Genomic DNA, 19,241 nt, shown 5'->3' on the forward strand with positions numbered 1-19,241 from the left:
ACAGGTCAAGGTCAGTCATGGACAACAGTTTTTATGCCAAATTTAACCCATTTGCTCACTGTAAGACAAACCTGAAGACCTGTGCCTGCTTCCGGAAATGTCTCAGTTTGTCAATTTCCTGAGCCAGTCTCCTCAAGTCATCTCCCTCGAGGGCCGGCAGGGTAGGTTCCTGTTGGAATCAATTCACAATAGGGCCCTCAAACTTCAATATCTGTCTCTACTGTGTCCTCCATACCCCTGACTGGTATGAGACAGGGAAAGCTGATTCAGTGTTTGACTAATAGCACAGAGGCTATGCCGCTCAGGTGTGTATACATGTGTACATGTGTTTGTGTGTGCGTGTGTCTACTCACGTCTCCATCACTAAGGCCCGATTCCAACAGCCCACTGAGCGCATCCACATTGTCATGACAACGGTGGTACCGACCCCCAGTTTGGTGAGCCAGTTTCTTCAGAAAGTCATTGGCTGAGCTGTCAGAAGTGTAATAGTGGGTCATAGTGAGCGTCATCGTGTAATAGATTAAATGTACAAATCAATCAATGTACAATCATATAGACAGACCTGTCTGTGCAGTTGAATGAGACAGTGTGGATAGTAATGTGGTTCCCTGTGGTCAGCCTCTCTGTCTCTTTCAGCACCAGGCTGCAGCTGGAATCTGGCTTCCCATCACTCAGCAGGTACAGGCCCACACTGTCCCCAAACCCACAGCCAGTCTGAGGAGCATACATACAGAGGTTATAACATGACACAGAGCATACATACAGAGGTTATAACATGACAAGGAGCATACAAACAGAGGTTATAACATGACAAGGAGCATACAAACAGAGGTTATAACATGACATATATACATCTAATTGGTTAACATGACATATGCCATGTACCAAGAACAGCAGGTACAGGCCCACACTATCCTCTAAGCCTCAGCCAGTCTGGGCAACATACATACGGAGGTTATAACATGACATAGCCAGTTACTACTTAAACCCGTCACCTGCAGGGCCTCCAGAGTGTTGGTTCCCCCATGGGTGTTGAGCTGATATGCCCACTGCACCGCGTCGCGGCATGCCTCCTCTGTAGGCTCCTGCAGTGCCGGACGCCACACCTTCACCCCCTCGGAGAATGCCAGCAGAGAGAACCTGGGACACAGTCAGAGAGGGTGTCTGGGGTTAGATATGACAATAACCAATGGGTGTCTGTGTAGCAGGGGTGAGATGGTTATATGAACATAATGAACCTAAGTTACAGTAGTAACAACCACAGAACTAGAATAAGATTGTATTTATATTTCTACTGTCACCATTGCCTGTAATTTCCCTCTATGAAACAGACAGGTGGATAGAAGGAGAAACGTGAGCCTGTTTGTCTAGGCCAACACAGAGCTCCTTTTTCATTCTTTTTCTGGGATAGTCAACAGTGGAAGTGTCCAGGGGTAAGGAAAGCTTTTTAGGTTTAGTTTACCTGAGTGTGTTGTGATGCAGCTGTTCCCAGATGAGAGAGGCCAGCTTGGTCTTCAGCTCCCCCAGGCAGGGAGCCATGGAGCCGGACACATCCAGCAGCACACACACCTCCCTCTCCAGCACCGCCCCAAACACACGCCTGCTACCTGGGGATGAAGTGAGCGGAAGGAGCCAGACACTAGGGTTTCTTCAACCTTCAATCGCGCATTCATAGATATTCCAGTATTTTGGTACCATATAATTAGAATGACTAGAACAGAGAGAGACAGACAAGATACAGAGACAGTGACAGAGACATAGAGCGAGAGAGAGAGGCATACCGGAGAGCAGCCATTGCAGCCTCTGCATGTAGCGCAGCAGGAGTCTCTCAGTCTGAGTAAGGTACTGTTTTAACTCTCCTGGAGTCAGCTGCAGGTGCTTCACCATCCCCTGAAACAACAACCACAGACAGAGAGAGACATGAGGCTCAGACCAGCATGGGAGTGGATAGATAGCTGGTTGGATAAGTTGATATCTTTATTATTTATAATCAAATGTAATTATTTTTTCACTATTTGGCCGCATTGGACATTTGTACTCATACTTGAACTTAGTTGCTAGCATTTTAATTTGTATTCATGCCAAAAGATGTTATTGAAGCCATTCTCCTCTGACTCACATTGATGTGGACACTGGGGAAGATGGAGCAGTATTTGGCAGACACTCTCTTGAGGACCGAAGGGACCAGTTTCTTATGATGAGTACAGTCAGGTCCAGACACCAGCTTATAGATGTCAAGCTTCTGCCTCTTAATACTGAACCTCTTCAGCCACTACAGGCCAGGGCCAAGAGACATATGAGAAAAAATGTATCTTGGCCCCTCCCCACACACACATTTTTAGCACATTGCCTTATCAGAGCGACTTATAATTAGAGCATTTAAATAAGACGGCTGACGTGAGATGAATAGATCAATCTAGAAGAAAAAGAAACGCACACCTATTAGGCGAGGTGCTGGCTAGCGGAGTGGAAAACTTGAAAATAAAGGAGGGCCGCACACTATGTGCGGCTCTCCTTTATTTTCAAGATGAATAGATCAATCTGATTGGTTGACTTGATGATTGGCATGCATATCTGATACTGCACCCGTTTGGTCGAGCAGATCTCTTCCAGCTTTGGCAGAGTCACTAAGGGGATGGACTTTCGGACACTTTTAGGTTTGGGGTAAGACTTGAATACCACACCTAGGTCAAGACAAGAGGGAAAATACAATCACAACCCAAAAAGTCAACACGCACGCGCACTCGCACACACACACACACACACACACACACACACACACACACACACACACACACACACACACACACACACACACACACACACACACACACACACACACACACACACACACACACACACTTACCCAAGTTACCATCTTCCAGGTAGAACACAGACTGGGTGACCTGAGAAGGCTTCCTCTGCTTGGCTTTAGTCTCTACTGGACCCCAACCAGTCATAGGCTGTACTGAACGAGACACAAGAAACAAACAATTTTACATGATACAATCATTTAAACTTAAAAAAAACACTCATCCTTTGTATACAAACTATAAAAACATCTGCAGTTTTGTATTATCAAAACACAACAGTTCATCTCATGTGTGTATCCCTGGGAAAACAAAAATGTTAAAAATAACAACAAGAAAGCTAGTCTGAGGTAAACAGGTAACATTTTAGTAGAGGTCAAAAATAGAGCCGAGTCATCCTTAATTCATTACACTGAGGGGAGAAACCCTAACCCTGGCTGACTGGGTGATGATGTACCTGAGGGGAGAAACCCTAACCCTGGCTGACTGGGTGATGATGTACCTGAGGGGAGAAACCCTAACCCTGGCTGACTGGGTGATGATGTACCTGAGGGGAGAAACCCTAACCCTGGCTGACTGGGTGATGATGTACCTGAGGGGAGAAACCCTAACCCTGGCTGACAGGTGTGATGATGTACCTGAGGGAGAAACCCTAACCCTGGCTGATGGGGTGATGTATGTACCTGACCTGAGGGGAGAAACCCTAACCCTGGCTGACTGGGTGATGATGTACCTGAGGGAGAAACCCTAACCCTGGCTGACTGGGTGATGATGTACCTGAGGGGAGAAACCCTAACCCTGGCTGACCCTGGGGGTGATGATGTACCTGAGGGGAGAAACCCTAACCCTGGCTGACAGAGTGATGATGTACCTGAGGGGAGAAACCCTAACCCTGGCTGACTGGGTGATGATGTACCTGAGGAGAAACCCTAACCCTGGCTGACTGGGTGATGATGTACCTGAGGGGAGAAACCCTAACCCTGGCTGACTGGGTGATGATGTACCCCTAACCCTGGCTGACTGGGTGGGAGAAACCCTAACCCTGGCTGACTGGGTGATGATGTACCTGAGGGGAGAAACCCTAACCCTGGCTGACTGGGGGTGATGATGTACCTGATGTACCTGGGAGAAACCCTAACCCTGGCTGACTGCTGACTGGGGTGATGATGTACCTGAGGGGAGAAACCCTAACCCTGGCTGACTGGGTGATGATGTACCTGAGGGAGAAACCCTAACCCTGGCTGACAGGTGATGATGTACCTGAGGGGAGAAACCCTAACCCTGGCTGACTGGGTGATGATGTACCTGAGGGGAGAAACCCTAACCCTGGCTGACAGAGTGATGATGTACCTGAGGGAGAAACCCTAACCCTGGCTGACAGGGTGATGATGTACCTGAGGGAGAAACCCTAACCCTGGCTGACGGGGTGATGATGTACCTGAGGGGAGAAACCCTAACCCTGGCTGACTGGGTGATGATGTACCTGAGGGGAGAAACCCTAACCCTGGCTGACTGGGTGATGATGTACCTGAGGGGAGAAACCCTAACCCTGGCTGATGGGGTGATGATGTACCTGAGGGGAGAAACCCTAACCCTGGCTGACTGGGTGATGATGTACCTGAGGGGAGAAACCCTAACCCTGGCTGATGGGGTGATGATGTACCTGAGGGGAGAAACCCTAACCCTGGCTGACTGGGTGATGATGTACCTGAGGGGAGAAACCCTAACCCTGGCTGACTGGGTGATGATGTACCTGAGGGGAGAAACCCTAACCCTGGCTGACGGGGTGATGATGTACCTGAGGGGAGAAACCCTAACCCTGGCTGACAGAGTGATGATGTACCTGAGGGGAGAAACCCTAACCCTGGCTGACAGAGTGATGATGTACCTGAGGGGAGAAACCCTAACCCTGGCTGACTGGGTGATGATGTACCTGAGGGGAGAAACCCTAACCCTGGCTGACAGAGTGATGATGTACCTGAGGGGAGAAACCCTAACCCTGGCTGACTGGGTGATGATGTACCTGAGGGGAGAAACCCTAACCCTGGCTGACTGGGTGATGATGTACCTGAGGGGAGAAACCCTAACCCTGGCTGACAGGGTGATGATGTACCTGAGGGGGAGAAACCCTAACCCTGGCTGATGGGTGAATGTACCTAACCCTGGCTGACTGGGTGATGATGTACCTGACCCTGGCTGATGGGGTGATGATGGGAGAAACCCTAACCCTGGCTGACTGGGTGATGATGTACCTGAGGGGAGAAACCCTAACCCTGGCTGACTGGGTGATGATGTACCTGAGGGGAGAAACCCTAACCCTGGCTGACTGGGTGATGATGTACCTGAGGGGGGAGAAACCCCTAACCCTGGCTGACTGGGTGATGATGTACCTGAGGGGAGAAACCCTAACCCTGGCTGACAGGGTGATGATGATGATGTACCTGAGGGGAGAAACCCTAACCCTGGCTGACTGGGTGATGATGTACCTGAGGGAGAAACCCTAACCCTGGCTGATGGGGTGATGATGTACCTGAGGGGAGAAACCCTAACCCTGGCTGACTGGGTGATGATGTACCTGAGGGGAGAAACCCTAACCCTGGCTGACTGGGTGATGATGTACCTGAGGGGAGAAACCCTAACCCTGGCTGATGGGGTGATGATGTACCTGACTGGGTGATGGGAGAAACCCTAACCCTGGCTGACTGGGTGATGATGTACCTGAGGGGAGAAACCCTAACCCTGGCTGATGGGTGATGATGTACCTGAGGGGAGAAACCCTAACCCTGGCTGACCTGAGGGGGGGTGATGATGTACCTGAGGGAGAAACCCTAACCCTGGCTGACTGGGTGATGATGTACCTGAGGGGAGAAACCCTAACCCTGGCTGACTGGGTGATGATGTACCTGAGGGGAGAAACCCTAACCCTGGCTGATGGGGTGATGATGTACCTGAGGGAGAAACCCTAACCCTGGCTGACTGGGTGATGATGTACCTGAGGGAGAAACCCTAACCCTGGCTGACGGGGTGATGATGTACCTGAGGGGAGAAACCCTAACCCTGGCTGACTGGGTGATGATGTACCTGAGGGGAGAAACCCTAACCCTGGCTGACAGGGTGATGATGTACCTGAGGGAAACCCTAACCCTGGCTGAATGGGTGAGGGGGAAACCCTAACCCTGGCTGACTGGGTGATGATGTACCTGAGGGGAGAAACCCTAACCCTGGCTGACTGGGTGATGATGTACCTGAGGGGAGAAACCCTAACCCTGGCTGACTGGGTGATGATGTACCTGAGGGGAGAAACCCTAACCCTGGCTGACTGGGTGATGATGTACCTGAGGGGAGAAACCCTAACCCTGGCTGATGGGGTGATGATGTACCTGAGGGGAGAAACCCTAACCCTGGCTGACTGGGTGATGATGTACCTGAGGGGAGAAACCCTAACCCTGGCTGATGGGGTGATGATGTACCTGAGGGGAGAAACCCTAACCCTGGCTGACTGGGTGATGATGTACCTGAGGGGAGAAACCCTAACCCTGGCTGACTGGGTGATGATGTACCTGAGGGGAGAAACCCTAACCCTGGCTGACTGGGTGATGATGTACCTGAGGGGAGAAACCCTAACCCTGGCTGACTGGGTGATGATGTACCTGAGGGGAGAAACCCTAACCCTGGCTGATGGGGTGATGATGTACCTGAGGGGAGAAACCCTAACCCTGGCTGACTGGGTGATGATGTACCTGAGGGGAGAAACCCTAACCCTGGCTGACTGGGTGATGATGTACCTGAGGGGAAACCCTAACCCTGGCTGAAATGTACCTAACCCTGGCTGATGGGGTGATGATGTACCTGAGGGGAGAAACCCTAACCCTGGGAAACCCTAACCCTGGCTGATGGGGTGATGATGTACCTGAGGGGAGAAACCCTAACCCTGGCTGATGGGGTGATGATGTACCTGAGGGAGAAACCCTAACCCTGGCTGACTGGGTGATGATGTACCTGAGGGAGAAACCCTAACCCTGGCTGACAGGGTGATGATGTACCTGTACCTGGGGAGAAACCCTAACCCTGGCTGACTGGGTGATGATGTACCTGAGGGAGAAACCCTAACCCTGGCTGACTGGGTGATGATGTACCTGAGGGAGAAACCCTAACCCTGGCTGATGGGGTGATGATGTACCTGATGGGGGAGAAACCCTAACCCTGGCTGACTGGGTGATGATGTACCTGAGGGGAGAAACCCTAACCCTGGCTGACGGGGTGATGATGTACCTGAGGGGAGAAACCCTAACCCTGGCTGACGGGGGTGATGATGTACCTGAGGGGAGAAACCCTAACCCTGGCTGACTGGGTGATGATGTACCTGAGGGGAGAAACCCTAACCCTGGCTGACTGGGTGATGATGTACCTGAGGGGAGAAACCCTAACCCTGGCTGACTGGGTGATGATGTACCTGAGGGGAGAAACCCTAACCCTGGCTGATGGGGGGGTGATGATGTACCTGAGGGGAGAAACCCTAACCCTGGCTGATGGGGTGATGATGTACCTGAGGGGAGAAACCCTAACCCTGGCTGACTGGGTGATGATGTACCTGAGGGGAGAAACCCTAACCCTGGCTGATGGGTGTGATGATGTACCTGAGGGGAGAAACCCTAACCCTGGCTGATGGGGTGATGATGTACCTGAGAAACCCTAACCCTGGGAGAAACCCTAACCCTGGCTGACTGGGTGATGATGTACCTGAGGGGAGAAACCCTAACCCTGGCTGACTGGGTGATGATGTACCTGAGGGGAGAAACCCTAACCCTGGCTGACAGGGTGATGATGTACCTGAGGGGAGAAACCCTAACCCTGGCTGACTGGGTGATGATGTACCTGAGGGGAGAAACCCTAACCCTGGCTGACTGGGTGATGATGTACCTGAGGGGAGAAACCCTAACCCTGGCTGACTGGGGTGATGATGTACCTGAGGGAGAAACCCTAACCCCTGGCTGACCCTGGCTGGGTGATGATGCACCTGAAACCCTAACCCTGGCTGACTGGGTGATGATGTACCTGAGGGGAGAAACCCTAACCCTGGCTGATGGGGTGATGATGTACCTGAGGGGAGAAACCCTAACCCTGGCTGACTGGGTGATGATGTACCTGAGGGGAGAAACCCTAACCCTGGCTGACTGGGTGATGATGTACCTGAGGGGAGAAACCCTAACCCTGGCTGACAGGGTGATGATGTACCTGACCCTGGCTGGGAGAAACCCTAACCCTGGCTGACTGGGTGATGATGTACCTGAGGGGAGAAACCCTAACCCTGGCTGATGGGGTGATGATGTACCTGAGGGGAGAAACTGATGGGGTGATGATGTACCTGAGGGGAGAAACCCTAACCCTGGCTGACTGGGTGATGACCTGAAACCCTAACCCCTGTACCTGAGGGGAGAAACCCTAACCCTGGCTGACTGGGTGATGATGTACCTGAGGGGAGAAACCCTAACCCTGGCTGACTGGGTGATGATGTACCTGAGGGGAGAAACCCTAACCCTGGCTGATGGGGTGATGATGTACCTGAGGGGAGAAACCCTAACCCTGGCTGACTGGGGTGATGATGTACCTGAGGGGAGAAACCCTAACCCTGGCTGACTGGGTGATGATGTACCTGAGGGGAGAAACCCTAACCCTGGCTGACTGGGTGATGATGTACCTGAGGGGAGAAACCCTAACCCTGGCTGACGGGGTGATGATGCACCTGAGGGGAAGCTAGTTGAGAGAATGCCAAGAGTGTGCAAAGCTCGCATCAAGGCAAAGGGTGGCTACTTTGCCCTATAAAATATATTTTGATTTGATTAACACATTTTTGGTTACTACATGATTCCATATGTGTTATTTCATAGTTTTGATGACTTCACTATTATTCTACAATGTAGAAAATAGTAAAAAATAAAGAACAACCCTTGAATGAGTAGGTGTGTCCAAACTTTTGACTGGTACTGTAGGGAAAAGGGTGCCATTTGGGACAAATGCACTAGTCTACTCTTCACATCTTTAAAAGCATCTTGAAGATATAAAGCATCTGTAGAGAGAAAGATAAAGTGAAGGTCAACAAACCAGTTGGAAATACGGGTAACTCCTTACCGAACCAACATGGATTTAATTCCTCATGTAAAGGACTTTGATGAACTGGAGCCACCCTCCATTTGTTTAATAGTTGATTAACTTTTAGTCTGGCACTCACTTTGACTGGGGTTGGGACAGGAGCAGCAGTGAACTGTTACTTACTGCACTCGCTGTGGTACAGAAAGATGACAGTTGCTCTGTCTGGCATTCCATGTTTTCGACTGTTTGTTTCCGTTTGGTGCCTAATGAACTGGGCCCTGCTCTAGCCCCTGCCTGACACTCACCTGAGATAGAACCTTCACTCCACTGAACTGTCAGTCACCCACGGGGGAAGTTAACCTAGATACCGCTGGCTAGGCGGTATCTAGGTTAGAATGCTGGCTCATGCAGGCTAGAATGCTGACTCACCCGGTGGGATAGTAGATGTGGCACTGCTGGGATGCCATGCGAGAGCCTTCTGAGAGGAGGAATGCTCGTTTGTTGGGCCTTCCTTCATTTGCTGTCAGCAGAAAATAAAAACGTATGTAAACCTTCACTTGGAGTGGTGATATGCAGTATAAAGCATCATAAAACCTTGATTTGCATGGCATAAAGCGTCATAATGCCCTACATATGTTTATATAATCGTCATAATGCCCTACATATGTTTATATAATCGTCATATTGCCCTACATATGTTTATATAATCGTCATAATGCCCTACATATGTTTATATAATCTTCATAATGCCCTACATATATTTATATAATCGTCATAATGCCCTACATATGTTTATATAATCGTCATAATGCCCTACATATGTTTATATAATCGTCATAATGCCCTACATATGTTTATATAATGCCCTACATATGTTTATATAATCGTCATAATGCCCTACATATGTTTATATAATCGTCATAATGCCCTACATATGTTTATATAATCGTCATAATGCCCTACATATGTTTATATAATCGTCATAATGCCCTACATATGTTTATATAATCGTCATAATGCCCTACATATGTTTATATAATCGTCATAATGCCCTACATATGTTTATATAATCGTCATAATGCCCTACATATGTTTATATAATCTTCATAAATGCCCTACATATGTTTATATAATCGTCATAATGCCCTACATATGTTTATATAATCGTCATAATGCCCTACATATGTTTATATAATCGTCATAATGCCCTACATATGTTTATATAATCGTCATAATGCCCTACATATGTTTATATAATCGTCATAATGCCCTACATATGTTTATATAATCGTCATAATGCCCTACATATGTTTATATAATCGTCATAATGCCCTACATATGTTTATATAATCGTCATAATGCCCTACATATGTTTATATAATCGTCATAATGCCCTACATATGTTTATATAATCGTCATAATGCCCTACATATGTTTATATAATCGTCATAATTCCCTACATATGTTTATATAATCGTCATATTGCCCTACATATGTTTATATAATCATCATAATGCCCTACATATGTTTATATAATCGTCATAATGCCCTACATATGTTTATATAATCGTCATAATGCCGTACATATGTTTATATAATCTTCATATTGCCCTACATATGTTTATATAATCTTCATAAATGCCCTACAAATGTTTATATAATCTTCATAATGCCCTACATATGTTTATATAATCTTCATATTGCCCTACAAATGTTTATATAATCTTCATAATGCCCTACATATGTTTATATAATCTTCATAATGCCCTACATATGTTTATATAATCTTCATAATGCCCTACATATGTTTATATAATCTTCATATTGCCCTACATATGTTTATATAATCTTCATAATGCCCTACATATGTTTATATAATCTTCATAAATGCCCTACAAATGTTTATATAATCTTCATAATGCCCTACATATGTTTATATAATCTTCATAATGCCCTACATATGTTTATATAATCTTCATATTGCCCTACATATGTTTATACAATCTTCATAAATTCTCTACATATGTTTATATAATCTTCATAATGCCCTACATATGTTTATATAATCTTCATAAATGCCCTACATATGTTTATATAATCGTCATAATGCCCTACAAATGTTTATATAATCTTCATAATGCCCTACATATGTTTATATAATCTTCATAATGCCCTACATATGTTTATATAATCTTCATATTGCCCTACATATGTTTATATAATCTTCATAATGCCCTACATATGTTTATATAATCTTCATAATGCCCTACATATGTTTATATAATCTTCATAAATGCCCTACAAATGTTTATATAATCTTCATAATGCCCTACATATGTTTATATAATCTTCATAATGCCCTACATATGTTTATATAATCTTCATATTGCCCTACATATGTTTATATAATCTTCATAATGCCCTACATATGTTTATATAATCTTCATACATATGTTTATATAATCTTCATAAATGCCCTACATATGTTTATATAATCTTCATAAATGCCCTACATATGTTTATATAATCTTCATAATGCCCTACATATGTTTATATAATCTTCATAATGCCCTACATATGTTTATATAATCTTCATATTGCCCTACATATGTTTATATAATCTTCATAAATGCCCTACATATGTTTATATAATCTTCATAATGCCCTACATATGTTTATATAATCTTCATAATGCCCTACATATGTTTATATAATCTTCATATTGCCCTACATATGTTTATATAATCTTCATAATGCCCTACATATGTTTATATAATCTTCATAATGCCCTACATATGTTTATATAATCTTCATATTGCCCTACATATGTTTATATAAACTTCATAAATGCCCTACATATGTTTATATAATCTTCATAATGCCCTACATATGTTTATATAATCTTCATAAATGCCCTACATATGTTTATATAATCGTCATAATGCCCTACATATGTTTATATAATCTTCATATTGCCCTACATATGTTTATATAATCTTCATAAATGCCCTACATATGTTTATATAATCTTCATAATGCCCTACATATGTTTATATAATCTTCATAATGCCCTACATATGTTTATATAATCTTCATATTGCCCTACATATGTTTATATAATCTTCATAATGCCCTACATATGTTTATATAATCTTCATAATGCCCTACATATGTTTATATAATCTTCATATTGCCCTACATATGTTTATATAATCTTCATAAATGCCCTACATATGTTTATATAATCTTCATAATGCCCTACATATGTTTATATAATCTTCATAAATGCCCTACATATGTTTATATAATCGTCATAATGCCCTACATATGTTTATATAATCTTCATAATGCCCTACATATGTTTATATAATCGTCATAATGCCCTACATATGTTTATATAATCGTCATAATGCCCTACATATGTTTATATAATCGTCATAATGCCCTACATATGTTTATATAATCGTCATTATGCCCTACATATGTTTATATAATCGTCATAATGCCCTACATATGTTTATATAATCTTCATAATGCCCTACATATGTTTATATAATCTTCATATTGCCCTACATTTGTTTATATAATCTTCATATTGACCTACATATGTTTATATAATCGTCATAATTCCCTACATATGTTTATATAATCGTCATATTGCCCTACATATGTTTATATAATCGTCATAATGCCCTACATATGTTTATATAATCTTCATATTGCCCTACATATGTTTATATAATCGTCATAATGCCCTACATATGTTTATATAATCGTCATAATGCCCTACATATGTTTATATAATCTTCATATTGCCCTACATATGTTTATATAATCTTCATAAATGCCCTACATATGTTTATATAATCTTCATAATGCCCTACATATGTTTATATAATCTTCATATTGCCCTACATATGTTTATATAATCGTCATAATGCCCTACATATGTTTATATAATCGTCATAATGCCCTACATATTTTTATATAATCTTCATATTGCCCTACATATGTTTATATAATCTTCATATTGCCCTACATATGTTTATATAATCTTCATAAATGCCCTACATATGTTTATATAATCTTCATATTGCCCTACATATGTTTATATAATCTTCATATTGCCCTACATATGTTTATATAATCTTCATAAATGCCCTACATATGTTTATATAATCTTCATATTGCCCTACATATGTTTATATAATCTTCATATTGCCCTACATATGTTTATATAATCTTCATAATGCCCTACATATGTTTATATAATCGTCATAATGCCCTACATATGTTTATATAATCTTCATATTGCCCTACATATGTTTATATAATCGTCATAATGCCCTACATATGTTTATATAATCTTCATAATGCCCTACATATGTTTATATAATCGTCATAATGCCCTACATATGTTTATATAATCTTCATATTGCCCTACATATGTTTATATAATCTTCATAATGCCCTACATATGTTTATATAATCGTCATAATGCCCTACATATGTTTATATAATCTTCATAATGCCCTACATATGTTTATATAATCGTCATAATGCCCTACATATGTTTATATAATCTTCATAAATGCCCTACATATGTATATATAATCTTCATAATGCCCTACATATGTTTATATAATCTTCATAAATGCGGTCTTATGTAGCATCGACACAAAACATTATAACATCCACTCCATATTTATTAGGATCCTACTTTGTCTCGGCCCAAGATGAGGCAATTCTAAAATAATCTTTCATCCGATATTCTGTTTGTTATTTGTGAGTTGGTTGAGAAAGAAATGTCGAAAGTGCTGTTTGATGTTGAAATGAGAGAGGACAAAGAAGATAAAATATTATTGTGTGTTTGTGTGTGTGTTCGTACATCAATGCGTATGTGTGTAATACTAACCAGCCTGGCGAGGGTGAGTGCTGTGGGTCGCGGTGGGGGCAGTGGTCTGTCTCTGCGTCTCCAGGCCAGGGGGGACTGGGCCGGAGCTTTGTCCCCAGGAGAGAGATCCTCCCCTGGGCACCTACAGTCAGACTTCTGGGTCAAGGAGTCCACCAGCATGGCGCTCTGGAGCCACACACAGAAATACAGGTCATCCTTTAACTAGCAATGGATAGATTTGCAATGACAGTCTTACAATGTTAAAATGGTTGAATATTCTTTTCTCCATTAAAATAATATAAACAGAATACCTTACAGTATGTTGTCAATACATATGACTAGTATCTGAATCTAAATGTTTTGAGTAGTTTAGGAGAGATCTGTGTGTAAGCCATTGTTGTTGCTGCTGTTTAGCACTCTCCCTTCCCCATGCTGTTCCAATCTCACCTTCTGACAATAATTAGCAGCCCTCTCCATCTCTCCAATCAGAGCAGTTATGTCATCGCTCTCCAGGATGCCTGCAGTGAGAGGACAGGACAGACCAGGGCTCAGGGTTTCCACCCAGCATCACATACACACACACACACACACACACACACAACATGCATACATACACACAGACAGGTAACATGCATACACACACACACACACACACAGACAGACAAGCAACATGCAGACACACACAACATGCATACATACACACACACAACATGCATACATACACACAGACAGGTAACATGCACACACACACACACACACACACACACACACACACACACACACACACACACACACACACACACACACACACACACACACACACACACACACACACAACATGCATACACACACAACATGCATACATACACACAGACAGGTAACATGCATACACACACACACAGACAGACAAGCAACATACACATACACACAGACAGGCAACATGCATACACACACACACACACACACACACACACACACACACACACACACACACACACACACACACACACACACACACACACACACACACACACACACACACACACACACACACACACACACTGTATAGAATGAATATCTGTTGAATAGGCCATTAGCTGGGGGATAAGTGGGTTCACACAGCTGGCTGGTAGCCCCTCCAGGAAGTAATCACCTCTGTGGTGGGTAAGTGTTTCTACTTCTACTGTCATCACTGGTGCTCATTTCTTCAAGGTGCCACTTGATAGTGGAGTAATCTATTTTTCCATGGCACTTTTTGAAGTCTTCATGAAGATTGTGTGTGTGAATTCTCGCGTACCTGTCTCACTGATCCAGTGGAAGCGTCCGTTGCCAGCTTGTGCCAGTTCCCTCAGTGCCTCCGCAGTCTCCTCCCTGGTGGCATGGCGAGGTGGAGGGCAACCCCCTGTCTGTGCCTCTGTCTGTCCCTCTGTCTCCTCTCCAGTCAACAGACAGATGTGGAGACGTAGAGGCCGGCCACTGCAGCACTCTGACACATATGAAGACACCGTTGCCTGGGAACAGAGCAACAAGAGACTTGTTCTGGATTGATTGTTATTCATTTGACTTTGAGAGAAGAGTTTTTTTTAAATAAAACATTTATTCACATGTTCATAGAAACGCACAGCTGCCAGACAACATGCACGGGCATATGAATATGTAGGCACATTATATCAGTGACAACTAGCTAGTGCATTAACTCGCTTCCAGCAGCAGAGGGCACCAGAGGGAAGCATGTCTCTATTATAGTGCCCTGTTGGGATGAAGTGCGACCAGTGTAACAGTATGGTTACTCTCTGCGGCTAAAGAACTGATTTCAGATCAGCTCTTCTTATACCAGTTCTAATGTTCACCGTCATGAGTCATCATCACCAATTGATATAACTGTTGCCAGGACAGTGTCATACAATTTCCTGGTCAGGTAATCCACTGGTGAAGAGGTAGAGGCCCTGGGTGAGAGGGGGGGGGGATGGAGGGAGAAGAGGAGCGGGAGAGAGGGAGGGTGCCCCACTATTGAGGTCCCCCTCCAGAGACAGCCTCAGAGCAGCCATGGTGTTCCTGCTCCCTGAACACTGTAAACCCTGGACCCACCTGGAGGAGAGAAAGAGACACATGGTCAGAGCCATACATATCCGTGTGCAGCCACGCAAACACACATGCAAGCATGCTTGTACGCACACTCAGAAATACACGCAGATGCACAAAGGCACATGCACATGCAAACACACACACCATCAAACAAGCAAAGCGTCAATACAGGATTAAGATTGAATGCTACTACACCGGCTCTGACACTCGTCAAGACATGGCAGGGCTTGAAAACTATTACGGACTACAAAGGGAAACCCAGACGCGAGCAGCCCAGTGACACGAGCCTACCAGACGAGCTAAATGCCTTTTATGCTCACTTCGAGGCAAGCAACACTGAAGCATGCACGAGAGCACCAGCTGTTCTGGATGACTGTGTGATAACGCTCTCAGTAGCTGGTGTGAACAAAACTTTAAACATGTCAACATTCACCAAGCCGCTGGCCAGACTGATTACCAGGACGTGTACTCAAAGCATGCACGCACCAACTGTCAAGTGTCTTTACTGACATTTTCAACCTCTCCTTGACAGAGTCTGTAAAACCTACATGTTTCAAGCAGACCACCATAGTCCCTGTGCCCAAGGAAGGGAAGGCAACCTGCCTAAATGATTACCGCCCCGTAGCACTCACATAGGTAGCCATGAAGTGCTTTGAAAGGCTGGTCATGGCTCATATCAACATCATCCTCCCGGACACACTAGACCCACTCCAATTCGCATAACGTCCCAACAGATCCAGATGACACAATCTCAATCGCACTTCACACTGCCCTTTCCCAGCTGGACAAATGGAACACCTATGTGAGAATTCTGTTCATTGACTACAGCTCAGCGTTCAACACCATAGTGCCCATGAAGCTCATCACTAAGCTAAGGATCCTGGACTTCCTGAAGGGCTGCCCCATGGTGGTAAGAGAAGGCAACAACACGTCTGCCACGCTGATCCTTAACACTGGTGCCCCTCAGGGGTGTGTACTTAGTCCCCTCCTGTATTCCCTGTTCACCCACGACTGCGTGGCTAAACACGACTCCAACACCATCATTAACTTTGCTGATGACAACAGTGGTAGGCCTGATCACCGACAACGATGAGACAGCCTATAGGGAGGAGGTCAAATTGGCAGTGTGGTGCCAGGACAACAACAACCTCTCCCTCAATGTGAGCAAGACAAAGGAGCTGATCGTGGACTACAGGAAAAGGCGGGCCGAACAGGCCTCATTAACATAGACAAGGCTGTAGTGGAGCGGGTCGAGACTTTCAAGTTCCTTGATGTCCACATCACCAACAAACTATCATGTTCTAAACACACCAAGACAGTCGTGACGAGGGTACAACCAAACCTATTCCCCCTCAGGAGACTGAAAAGATTTGCCATTGGTCCCCAGATCCTCAAAAGGTTCTACAGCTGCATCATCGAGAGCATCCTGACCGGTTGCATCACTGCCTGGTATGGCAACTGGGGCATCACTGGGGCCAAGCTTCCTGCCATCCGGGACCTATATAATAGGCGATGTCAGAGGAAAGCCCATAAAATTGTCAGAGACTCCAGTCACCCAAGTTATAGACTGTTTACTCTGCTACCGCACTGCAAGCAGTACCAGAGTGCCAAGTCTAGGACAAAAAGGCTCCTCAACAGCTTCTACCCCCAAGCCATTAGACTGCTGAACAATTCATAAAATTGCCACCGGACAATTTACATTGACCCCCTCCCCCCTCCCTTTTGTACACTGCTGCTACTCGCTGTGTATTGTCTATGCATAGTCACTTCACCCCCACCTACATGTACAGATTACCTCAACTAGCCTGTACCCCAGTACACTGACTCGGTACCGGTGCTCCCTGTATAAAGCCTCGTTATTTATATTCTTATTGTGTTACTTTTTATTTTAGTCTACTTGGTAAATATTTTCTTAACTCTTCTTGAACTGCACTGTTGGTTAAGGGCTTGTAAGTAAACATTTCACGGTAAAGTCTACACTTGTTGTATTCGGCGCATGTGACAAATACAGTTTGACTTGATTTGATACGGATGCACAAATACATGCACGCACACGTGCGCACACACACGCACTTTGAAATACTTTTGAAAGACGTCACTGCATAGCATGTGACAAAAGCACTATGTGAAATCTCTCCGGTCTCCATACAGGCAGAGAACTGCCTCTCTCCTGAAGTAGAGCTAGAGACCAGAGAAAGAGAGAGAGAGAGAACAGCAAAGAGCCCTCAAAAGCAGAGACACCATACAGAAACATCAGACCGCCTCACAGCCAGGCTTACACATGCACACACACACACTTTGAGGACCTTACTGCCAGGCTTCCTGCAGGTTCTCTGGTGAGGTGAGGGCCAACCTCTCCCTCCAAGCTCTGACAGCTGAGCCGAACCTGACAGAGGACAGAAAGACAAGTAGAACACAGTGGAGTTATTATACTACACACTGTATAGTACTACAGAGAGGAACACAATGACAACCTTGAAACAACGTCTTGTATGGTAGAAGAAGGAACTCTGTCAAACTTGTACAACTGATCTGAGAGAGGACAGGATATGTCTTCTTCAGACTGATAGTGGGGAAGAAACAGAGGAGAGAGAGTGATGACAACTTGAAACCGGGGAATGAAGAATGTTAAAGGTGAAGAAGTTCTAGAGATATGGGCGCCACATGCCAACTTGAATCAAAGCAATGTGGAGGACTGATATTAAAAACTATAACACGTAGTAGAGGGGTGAAGACCAGAAACATATCAACCTACAAGCGTATTAACATATTATACATTCATCTCAAATGTATGAAAGGAAAGAAAGAGTGAAAATATACAGGACAGGGACTCACACACACATTCATACTGACTCGACACACACACAATCATACTGACTCTACACACACACAATCATACTGACTCTACACACACACACACACACACACACACACACACACACACACACACACACACACACACACACACACACACACACACACACACACACACACACACACACACACACACACACACATACTGACTCTACACACACATACACACACACATTCATACTGACTCTACACACACACACACACTAATACTGACTCTACATACTGACTCTACGCACACACACTCATACTGACTCTACACACACACACACATTTATACTGACTCTACACACAGACACATTCATACTGACCTTACACACACACACACACATTTATACTGACTCTACACACACACACACACACACACACACATTCATACTGACTTTACACACACACACACACACACACACACACACACACACACACACACACACACACACACACACACACACACACACACACACACACACACACACACACACACACACACA

At 44.6% G+C, this 19,241-nt stretch overlaps 1 protein-coding gene across 4 annotated transcripts in view; it reads right to left on the reverse strand.

Annotated features, from left to right (window-relative positions):
* The window catches only part of vwa3a (von Willebrand factor A domain containing 3A), a 38,313-nt gene that overhangs the window by 547 nt on the left and 18,525 nt on the right, over positions 1-19,241 (reverse strand). For all 4 annotated transcript variants that reach the window (XM_052510294.1, XM_052510293.1, XM_052510292.1 and 1 more), the window contains 15 exons: positions 18,191-18,265; positions 15,699-15,882; positions 15,092-15,305; positions 14,242-14,312; positions 13,816-13,980; positions 9,330-9,420; positions 2,867-2,968; positions 2,587-2,684; positions 2,120-2,272; positions 1,782-1,890; positions 1,463-1,607; positions 996-1,140; positions 563-714; positions 354-471; positions 72-169 (listed from right to left, as the gene is read on the reverse strand). In XM_052510294.1, the coding sequence (XP_052366254.1) occupies positions 72-169; positions 354-471; positions 563-714; positions 996-1,140; positions 1,463-1,607; positions 1,782-1,890; positions 2,120-2,272; positions 2,587-2,684; positions 2,867-2,968; positions 9,330-9,420; positions 13,816-13,980; positions 14,242-14,312; positions 15,092-15,305; positions 15,699-15,882; positions 18,191-18,265 (1,920 nt within the window). The remainder of the gene's footprint in view (positions 1-71; positions 170-353; positions 472-562; positions 715-995; positions 1,141-1,462; positions 1,608-1,781; positions 1,891-2,119; positions 2,273-2,586; positions 2,685-2,866; positions 2,969-9,329; positions 9,421-13,815; positions 13,981-14,241; positions 14,313-15,091; positions 15,306-15,698; positions 15,883-18,190; positions 18,266-19,241) is intronic.

The sequence above is a fragment of the Oncorhynchus keta genome, unplaced genomic scaffold (assembly GCF_023373465.1).
Source record: "Oncorhynchus keta strain PuntledgeMale-10-30-2019 unplaced genomic scaffold, Oket_V2 Un_contig_5557_pilon_pilon, whole genome shotgun sequence".
In the NCBI taxonomy this organism is placed as follows: domain Eukaryota; kingdom Metazoa; phylum Chordata; class Actinopteri; order Salmoniformes; family Salmonidae; genus Oncorhynchus; species Oncorhynchus keta.